At 44.3% G+C, this 10626-nt stretch overlaps 1 protein-coding gene across 1 annotated transcript; it reads left to right on the top strand.

The window, feature by feature from the left end:
- Positions 1-223: 223 nt before the first annotated feature.
- Positions 224-9837, top strand: LOC137310320 (probable G-protein coupled receptor 139). The gene is made up of 2 exons (XM_067978178.1): positions 224-278; positions 8918-9837. Exons 1-2 carry the CDS (start codon positions 224-226, stop codon positions 9835-9837), a joined length of 975 nt encoding a protein of 324 aa, XP_067834279.1.
- Positions 9838-10626: the final 789 nt, after the last annotated feature.

Here is a 10626-nt window from a genome sequence, read left to right as displayed (position 1 = left end):
GAACAGTTCTCTCTATCTATTCTGTCTAGACCCTTCATGATTTTGAATACGACTATCAAATCTCGTATCAATCGTCTCTGTTTCAAGGAGAACAACCCCAGCTTCTCCAGTCTATCCAGGGTCTAAAGTCCCTCCTCCCTGGAATCATTCTATTAAATTTCTTCTGCACCTTTTCTCAGGCCTTCACTTCTTTCCTAAAGTGCGGTGCCCAGAACTGGACACAATGCACCAGTTGTGGCCGAACCAGAGTTTTGTAAAGGTTCATCATGTCCTCCTTGCTTTTGTACTCTTCGCCTCCATTTACAAAGCCTAGGATCCCGTACGATTTTTCTTAATTGCTTTCTCAAGCTGCCCTGCTACCTTCAACGATTTATGCACTTATACCCTCAGGTCTCACTGTTTCGGCACCACTGTTATAGTTGTTCCCTTTCGGTTTTATTGAATATCCTCATTCTTCCTATCAAAATGTATCACTTCGCATTTTTCTGCATTAAATTTCATCTTCCACGGGTGGGCCCATGCCACCAACCTGTCTATGTCCTCTTGAAGTCTATCGTTATCCTCCTCACTGTTCAATACACTTCCAGGTTTTGTTTCATTTGCAAATTAGGAAATTATGCCCTGTCCACCCAAGTCCTCCATGTCATTAATATAGATCAGGAAAAGTAGTGGTCCCAGCACCGACCCCTGGGGAACATCACTGTTCACCTCCCTCCAGTCCGAATAACAGCCGTTCACCAGTACTCTCTGCGTCCTATTACTTCGCCAATTCTCTATCCATGCAGCTACTGACCCATGTATTCTATGGGCTTGAATCTTGATGATAAGCCTATTATGCAGAACTTTATCAAACGCCTTTTGAAATTCCATATACACTCCATCAGTGGCATTGCCCTCATCTACACTCTCCGTTACCTCGTCATAAAACTTGATCAAGTTCGTTGAAAAAGATTTGCCTTTAAAAAATCCGTGCTGGCTTTACCTTATCAATCCCCGCTACTCCAAATGACTGTTAATTTTGTCCCGGATTATTGTTTCTAAATGTTTCCCCACCACCGAGGTTAAACTGACTGGCCTATAGTTGCTGGGTTTATCTTCACAACCTTTTTTGAACAGGGTGTAAAAAATTCAGTTCTCCAGTCGTCTGGCACCACCTCCGTCTCTAGGGATGTTTGGTAGATTATGGCCTAAACTTCCGCAATTTTCACCATTACTTCCCTCGGCAATCAGCGATGCACCCATCCGGACCGGGTGACTGATCGACCTTAAGGACCGCTCGCCTTTCTTGTACTTCTTTCTACCAATTTTTAATCCATCCAGTATCTCAACTAAATATCCCTTTACCGAGCCTTTGGCAGCATCTTCTTCTGTAAAGACAGATGCAAAGTACTCATTTAATACCTCTGCCATGCACTATGCCTCGATGAGTACATCTCCTTTTTGGTCTCTAATAGGCCCTACTCCTCCTCTTACTTCCAGTTTGCTGTTTACATGCATATTGAAGCCTCTGGATTCCCTCTTATGTTGGCCACCAGTCTATTCTCATACTCTCTCTTTGCCCCTCTTATTTCCCTTTTCACATGCCCACTGAACTTTGTATATTCAGCCTGGTTCTCACCTGTATTCTCAGCCTCACAATTGTCAAACCATAGAATTATTGAAAGGTTACAGCACGGAAAGAGAACACTCGGCCCACCGAGTCTGCGCTGGCTCGATGCAAGAGCAATCCAGCTGGTCCCACACCTCCGCCCTATCCCCGTAGCCCTGCATTTTTTTCCTATCAAGTATTTATCCACTTCCCCTTTGAAGGCCATATTTGAATCTGCCTCCACCACCCCCTCCGGCAGTGCATTCCAGGTCCTAACCACTCGCTGCGTCAGAAAGTTTTTCCTCATGTCTCCTTTGATTCTTTTGCTGATCACCTTAAATCTATGTCCACTGGTTCATGACACTTTCACCAATGGGAACAATTTCTCTCTATCTGTTCTGTCTAGATCCTTCATGATTTTGAATACCTCTATCGATTCTCCTCGCACCCGTCTCTGTTCGAAGGTGAACAACCCCAGCTTCTCCAGTCTAGCCACGTAACTAAAGTCTCTCATCTCTGGAATCATTCCACTAAATCTCTTCTGCAGCCTCTATAAGGCCCTCACTTCTTTCCTGAAGTGCAATGCCCAGAACTGGGCGCAATACACCAGTTGTGGCGGAACTAGTGTTTTCTAAATGTTTATCATGACTTCTATACTTTTGTACTCTATGCCTCCATTTATAAAGTCCAGCATCCCGTATGCTTTTTAACAACTTTCTTAACCTGCCCTGCAACCTTCAACGATTTGTGCACATATATCGTCAGATCTCTCTGTTCCTGTATCCCTTTTAGAGTTGTGCCCTCCAGTTTACATTGCCTCTTCTCGTTCTTCCTACGGAAATGAATCAGTTCGCATTTTTATGGCTTAAATTTCATCTGCCACATGTCTATCAATGCCACCAGCCTGTCTATGTCCTCTTGAAGCCTAACACTATCCTCCTCACAGTTCACTACTCTTCCAAGTTTTGTGTCATTTGCAAATTAGGAAATTGTGCCCTCTGCACCCAAGTCCTCCAAGTCATTAATATATATCAAGAAAAGCAGTGGTCCCAGCACCGACCCCTGGGGAACACCACTGTACACATCCCTCCAGTCCGAAAAACAACCGTTCACCGGTATTCTCTGCTTCCTGTTCCTTTGCCAATTCTGTATCAACGTTGCAATCTTGTGCGACACTGAATCAAACGCCTTTTGAAACTCCATATACACCACATCAACCGCATTGTCCTCATCTACCCTCTCTGTTACCTCATTAAAAAACTCTAACAGGTTAGTTAAACATTATTTGCCTTTAACAAATCCGTGCTAGCTTTCTCTGATCAATGTACCCTCGTCCAAGTCGCTGTTAATTCTCTCCCGAATTATCGTTTCGAAAAGGTTTCCCATCACTGAGGTTGACTTGACTGGCCTATAGTTGCTGGATTTAGACTTACACCCTTTTTTGAACATGGGTGCAATATTTGCAATTCTCCAGTCCTCTGGCACCATCCCTTATTTTATTTTTTTTGGAAAATTATGGCCAGTGACTCTTCAATTCTCACCCTTATTGCCCTCATCAACTTCGGATGCATCCCACCCGGAGTGGATGACTTATCTACTTTAATTACTGCCAGCCTTTCAAGTCCCTCTTCTTTATCAATTTTTAGCCCATCCAGTATCTCAACTATATCTTCCTTTACTCAGACTGCAGCAGCATCTGTTTCATTTTTAAAGACAGATGCAAATTACTCATTTAAATCTTCAGCCATCCCCTGTGCCTCCATGAGTAGATCTCCTTTATGTTCCCGAATCGGCCTCAACCCTCTTACTACCCGATTACTGTTTACGAATCTGTAGAAGTCTTTAGAATTCCCTTTTATGTTGGTCACCAGTCTATTTTCATACTCTCTCTTTGTCCCTCTTATTTCCTTTTTCACTTCTCCTCTGAACTTTCAATATTCAGCCTTGTTTTCACTTGTATCATAAACCTGACATCTGTCATACGCCCCTTTTTTCCGTTTCATCTTACTCACTATCTCTTTTTTTCATCCAGAGAGCTCTGGCTTTAGTTGCCCTACCTTTCTGCCTCGTCGGAATGTGCCAAGACTGTAACGGAAACATTTCCTCCTTAAAGGCCGCCCACTGTTCAATTACAGTTTTGCCCGCCAATCTTTGATTCCAATTTACCCGGGCTAGATCTCTTTCATTCCACTGAAATTAGACCTCCTCCATTTGAGTATCTTTACTTTAAAGTGGTCAATGTCCTTTTCCATAGCTATTCTAAACCTCATGATACTATGTTCGCTGCTCCCTAAATGCTCCCGCACTGACACTTGCTCCGCTTCTGCCGACCTCATTCCCTCGAAACAATTCCAGCAATGCCTCCTTCTTCATTGAGCTGGAGACGTACTAGATAACAAAGTAATCCTGGACACATTTCAAAGATTGCTCCCCCCCTGTGCCCCTGATATTATTATTGTTATCCCTGTCTATATTAAGATCTCCTTGAAGCCTACGCATTTATACATATTGAACAATACATGGTGTTTACAGACTGCCCCTGCAACTGCCCGTTGCCAAGGCAATCACCGTGTTCAGACAGAGAGGTGTTACCTGCAGAACCTCCGAATACACATTCAACAAAAAAACAAACAGGGAAAAAAAACAGAGAAAAAAAAACACAGAGAGAGGCAGAAACATCCGGAAGGCAGAGAGAGCCAGCAAATGACCCATTATATTAAAAACAGATAACATTTGTTCGCTGGTGGGGTAACGTGTAGCGTGACATGAACCCAAGATCCCGGTTGAGGCCGTCCTCATGGGTGCGGAACTTGGCTATCAATTTCTGCTCGACGATTTTGCGTTGTCGTGTGTCTCGAAGGCCGCCTTGGAGTACGCTTACCCGAAGGTCGGTGGATGAATGTCCATGACTGCTGAAGTGTTCCCCGACTGGGAGGGAACCCTCCTGTTTGGCGATTGTTGCGCGGTGTCCGTTCATCCGTTGTCGCAGCGTCTGCATGGTCTCGCCAATGTACCATGCTCTGGGGCATCCTTTCCTGCAACGTATGAGGTAGACAACGTTGGCTGAGTCACAGGAGTATGAACCATGCACCTGGTGGGTGGTGTCATCTCGTGTGATGGTGGTATCTGTGTCGATGATCTGGCATGTCTTGCAGAGGTTACCGTGGCAGGGTTGTGTGGCGTCGTGGACGCCACACAACCCTGCCACACAACCCTGCCACACAACGCCACAGAACCCTGCCACACAACCCTGCCACGGTAACCTCTGCAAGACATGCCAGATCATCGACACAGATACCACCATCACACGAGATGACACCACCCACCAGGTGCATGGTTCATACTCCTGTGACTCAGCCAACGTTGTCTACCTCATACGTTGCAGGAAAGGATGCCCCAGAGCATGGTACATTGGCGAGACCATGCAGACGCTGCGACAACGGATGAACGGACACCGCGCAACAATCGCCAAACAGGAGGGTTCCCTCCCAGTCGGGGAACACTTCAGCAGTCATGGACATTCATCCACCGACCTTCGGGTAAGCGTACTCCAAGGCGGCCTTCGAGACACACGACAACGCAAAATCGTCGAGCAGAAATTGATAGCCAAGTTCCGCACCCATGAGGACGGCCTCAACCGGGATCTTGGGTTCATGTCACGCTACACGTTACCCCACCAGCGAACAAATGTTATCTGTTTTTAATATAATGGGTCATTTGCTGGCTCTCTCTGCCTTCCGGATGTTTCTGCCTCTCTCTGTGTTTTTTTTTCTCTGTTTTTTTTCCCTGTTTGTTTTTTTGTTGAATGTGTATTCGGAGGTTCTGCAGGTAACACCTCTCTGTCTGAACACGGTGATTGCCTTGGCAACGGGCAGTTGCAGGGGCAGTCTGTAAACACCATGTATTGTTCAATATGTATAAATGCGTAGGCTTCAAGGAGATCTTGAAACATTTGCCTGAGGAAGGAGAAAATCTCCGAAAGCTTGTGAATTTAAAATAAAATTGCTGGACTATAACTTGGTGTTGTAAAATTGTTTACAATTGTCAACCCCAGTCCATCACCGGCATCTCCACATCCTGTCTATATTAAGATAATTGAAGTCCCCAGTTATCACTGCTGTATGGCTTTTGCACCTCTCTGTAATTTCGCTGCAAATTTGCTCCTCGATATTCTGGTGGCCTATGGTATACACCCAATAGAACAATGGAACCTTTCTCTCCTTGACCTCTCCAGCACTGCAATATTCTCCTTAATCAGTACTGCGACACTTTTCTTCCCTATCTTTCCTGAACACCTTGTATCCAGGAATATTTAGTACACAATCCTGCCCTTCTTTGAGCCACGACATCATATTCCCATTTAGCTATTTCCGCCTGCAGCTCACCAACCTTGTTTACCTCGCCACGTGCGTTTACACACATGCACTGCAATCAAATTGTGGACTTTCTTTAACTCTCTCTTAGTCTGATTCAACATAATATCGGACTATTTCTTATTCTAGTGCTCTTTTTTCTCTCCCAATCATTTGTGCAACTTGTTTCTCCTTTCCAATGCTACATCCTGGTGTCCATCGCCCGAATAAAATGGTTAATCTTCACGCCCCCCCCCCCCCCGCCCATACCACTGGCGAGCCTCTCCTTGAGGACTTTGGTCCCAACTCCATCGAGGTGCTACCCGTCCAGTCTGTACAGCTCCCACCTGTTCCAGAACTGCCCCAGGAATCTAAAGCCCTCCTCCTGCAACATGTCTACAGCCACATATTCATCTGATTTTTCCTTCTATTTCTATACTCGCCGGCTTGTGATTCTGAGAGTAATCCGGAGATTGCTACCTTTGAGGTCCTGCTTGTTAATCTCTTTCCAAACTCCTTAAAATCTGCCTGTAGGACCTCATCCATCTTTATACCTATGTTGTTGAGAACAATATCGACCACGACCTCTGATTCTTCACCCCTCCCCCCCATCCCCAGAATATTCTGCAACTGATCAGTGATATCATTGACCGTGGCACCAAGAAGGCAACATATCATCCTGGATTCACGTCTGCGGCAGCAGAAAAGCCTGTGTGCTCCCCGAACTGCAGAATCCCCGATCACTGTTGCTCTCCTGACCATTCTCCCGCCACCCCACGCAGCTAAGCGACCTTGGTGCTAAGGTCTTGGGTCTGGATGCACTCCCCAGAGGAACCCTCTCGCTCACCAGCATTCATAACTGAATACTGGTTAGAGAGTGAGATGCACTCAGGGGACTCCTACAATACCTGCCTGGTCCTCCTTGTCGGTCTGGCGGTCACCCAGTCCCTCTCTGCCTGCACTCTCTTAAACTGTGCGATGACCACCTCCAGAAACGTGCTATCCACGTAGTTCAGCCTCACGGATGCACTGCAGTGACGCCAGCTATTACTCAAGCTCATAAACCCGGAGCTCGAGCTCCTCCAGTTGACTAAGCACCTCCTTTGCCCTCTGAACCTAATTCCCACACTCACCAAATTCCCAGTTGAAAAACTTCACTCTGTTAGCAATTCACAGCGTTAAAGGTTCAGTCTCTGTCTTGATCAATCACTGTGGTCACCGAAACCCAGTTGCCATATATTGCTGGCAACATCTGTCATTGTCGAACTATACTGAGTGTAAGACACAAACCCAGTGACCAAAAAAAGAACGGGTTGAATTTATGCAGCGCCTTTCATTACCTCAGGAAGTCTCAAAGCGTTTTATAGCCAATGAACTAATTTTGACGTGCAGGAAACGTGGCAGACAATTTGAGCTCACCAAGGTCCTACAGTCAGCAATGTGATAATTACCAGATAATCTGTTTTACTGATGTTGGTTGAGGATTAAATATGGGCCAGGACACCGGGGAAAACTCCCTCATTCTTCTTCGAAATAGTGCCATGGAAGGTCACCCGAAAGGTCTGACGGGATCTCGGTGTAATGTCTCATCCGAAAGATGGCATCTCCGACAGTAGTGTGGGAAATGTCAGCCGATATTTTTGCTCAAGTCGCTGGAGTGGGAAATAAATCCACAAACTTCTGACTCAGAAAAGAAACTGACCACGTATTACTGGGAGTATCAGTAACTGTAAAATTGTACTGAGTGAGGGTCAATAACCGGATTGAGACACCTGACTATGTTGACCATTTATTACTGAGAGTTTCTGTCATTGTAGAATTGAACTGAATCTGGGGCAATAAATGGAGTGGATCAATCCATTTTGAACTCATATCTCGAATAAACTTTTTAAGTGTTCGTTTATAGTGACTTCTCTCAATTCGATGGAGCTGTCTTCCTGTTTTGTTAATTTCAATCTGTCGCAAGCTTACGTATTGAAAATTATATCCAGGGACAAAGAGCAAGGTTATGTCTTAACTATCTGCATTCAGATTAATTTTCTGACTGTGCAAAGATATACTTTCTAGAGTCGGGCATGAATTTGTCAATTCGTACCCCTGAATTTGTGTCCTCCAGTCCTGTTGGCTTGGATTATCTAAAAGTTCGGTATGACCTCACTTTCTTCAATCCCAGAAGTATCCTATTCGGTGTAAGCCTTATCTCTATTGTTCATTCACACGCCGATTAATCAAAAGGTCCTGGGTTCACTCCAGACACTTGAGCTCATAATCCAGGCTGGAAGTTCAGTGCATTGCTGAGGGAATGCTGCCAAAAAGGTTTTAAGGATGGATTAGGGAGCCTTATTGGCTCTGGCCTGAGTTGAATGAACACTCCCACTTTCCTACTCGTAATCCCTGTACAGTGGCCCTGCTACAAACAATAGGCGGATGGCCCTCGAAAGGATAAAAAAGGCTTGAATTTATTTAAACACCTTCCAAGACCCGAGGACGTCCGACACCTAATGAAGTACTTTTGAAGTGTTGCCACTGTTGTAATGTGGACAAATTGCAGCCAACCTGCACACAGCAAGATCCCACAAACAGCAATGGGACGATAACTAGATAATCTGTCTTAGTGATGTTGGTTGAGGGATAAATATTCTCCAGAACACTGGGGCGGACTATCCCACTCTTTGGATACTGCCGTGGGGTCATTAACGCCCACCTGTGAGGGCGGTTTAACTTCTTATCCAAAAAAACCATACCTCCAGCAATGCGACGATTAGTGCTAGCCTAGATCTGGTACTGTACTCTCTGGATGTGGGACTCGAAACTCATCACTTTCATGACTCTGACGTAAGAGTGCCAGCACTAACACGGCTGACAACGCAACACCTTGTTTGAGAACACTGGGATTTCCCTAAACTCATACATGTACTGCCTGGGCTCGGGCCTGCAGAATGGCTCATTGAGTTTGATCTGTAATTTCCTGTCACTTTCCCCTTCTCTCTTACAATTAATTTAGTGGCGATTGTGATCCTGCCTAGGGGAAAATGTGGGCTCTCCAAGAATGTCACTCGCTACCTGTTGGCCATGGCAACGTCGGATCTACTGGTCATTTTCACTGAGGTCATATTGTATCAGATCAATTATCATTATTTCCCACTATGTTTCCTGGACATCACTCCTGTGTGTAGTGTTATCGCTGTCCTGCGTGGTGCGACTACAGACTGTTCTGTCTGGTTCACAGTCACTTTCTCCTTTGATCGGTTTGTCGCAATTTGTTGCCAGAAGCTGAAAACTAAATATTGCACCCACAAAACGACGGCTGTGGTTATAGGAACAACCTGCATTCTGTTCTTTATGAAAAACGTTACCTTCAACTTCGCATATGAACCCGGGGAAATATTCGACAATGTAGCTTGGTTCTGTTATCCGAAATCAAGCTATTTTAATGATCCAGGATGGGTGGTATTTGACTGGTTTGATACGGTTTTAACTCCATTGCTCCCATTCACTTTAATTTTGTTGCTCAACGCTCTGACCGTCAGATATATTTTAGTCGCCAGTCGGGTTCGTATGGGATTGAGGAGTCTGAGCAAGGGAGGTAATCGCAATGACCCAGAGATGGAGAGCAGGAGATGGTCTGTGATTTTACTCTTCACCATATCCGGCAGCTTCATACTTTTGTGGCTCATGTATGTTGTCGATTTCTTATATTACACCATTACAGGAATAGATCCCTCAGATTACTCTGATACTTTATATATTCTTCGAGAATTCGGACATATGCTGCGGAATGTAAATTGCTGCACAAATACATTTATCTATGGGGTGACACAGACCAAGTTCAGAGAGCAGTTCAAGAGCATGGTGAAATATCCGGTTACAATAATTGTTAAATTATTTAAACAATAAAAACAAGTGAGCTGAAAACAGACTGTTTCCAGTTCATTAACACATATTTAATTGCACATGGAATTTTGCGAGATCATAAATATGTTCAGTGGTTGTGCCTTTGTATTTAGGGAACAACATTATATTGATTGACAGCTTCGCCATTTTGTTGAATTCCAACTAAACTCTTCTGTTAAGAGTCAGTTCAACTATTTAGTGCAACAATCCATGTGTATCTTCCGGAATGAGATTTGATCAATAGTAATTAGACAGAGCCAGTCTACAGTTTACAGCATTTTATTTTAAAGCATTTAACAGGATTTTAGAATTATTCAATATTTAAAACAAAACACTCAGTTTTAAAAACCGATGAAAAAAGTGCAGCTCCCAGCTGAGATGCTTGGACAGTCCATCGAGTTCGATTACTCAGTGCAACCCCTTCCTTTTCAAGTAGTAATTTGTGCAGACAGGTTGCTGAAAAGCTTTTGAATCCACTTTTTTTCAGTTCTTCCTTATTTGTGTCGTTTTTTTTTTCTATTCCTATATTAATGGCCCTCTGTCTCTTTGACTCTCTGTCTTCTTCCCTATTTTTGTGCATTATCCTTCCCTGTGCGTTTCTGGCTGAGTCCATTTTAGTGATTACATCCCTGTGTTTTCCCCTTGCCCCCTCTGTTTCCGTTTTCTCTTTTTATAACTGTCTCCAACTCTGATCATTTGTATTATATTTCCATCCCCTCTCTGTTTCTCATTTATTTTATCTTTCCTGCCTTAATTCTGAGTTTCAATCCCTTTATTTCCCACTATCACTCG

This window comes from Heptranchias perlo, unplaced genomic scaffold (assembly GCF_035084215.1).
Source record: "Heptranchias perlo isolate sHepPer1 unplaced genomic scaffold, sHepPer1.hap1 HAP1_SCAFFOLD_241, whole genome shotgun sequence".
NCBI lineage: Eukaryota > Metazoa > Chordata > Chondrichthyes > Hexanchiformes > Hexanchidae > Heptranchias > Heptranchias perlo.
Note: the sequence above shows the minus strand (reverse complement) of the source record. Positions and strands in the feature narration are given on the sequence as shown.

Excerpts from the sequence above, each read along its gene's own strand:
- LOC137310320 (XM_067978178.1), top strand. The coding sequence starts at position 224 with ATGCACCAGTTGTGGCCGAACCAGAGTTTTGTAAAGGTTCATCATGTC. Across the intron at positions 279-8,917 it reads GGTTCATCATGTCCTCCTTG|TCCCCTTCTCTCTTACAATT; the intron begins CTTTTGTACTCT and ends TTCCTGTCACTT.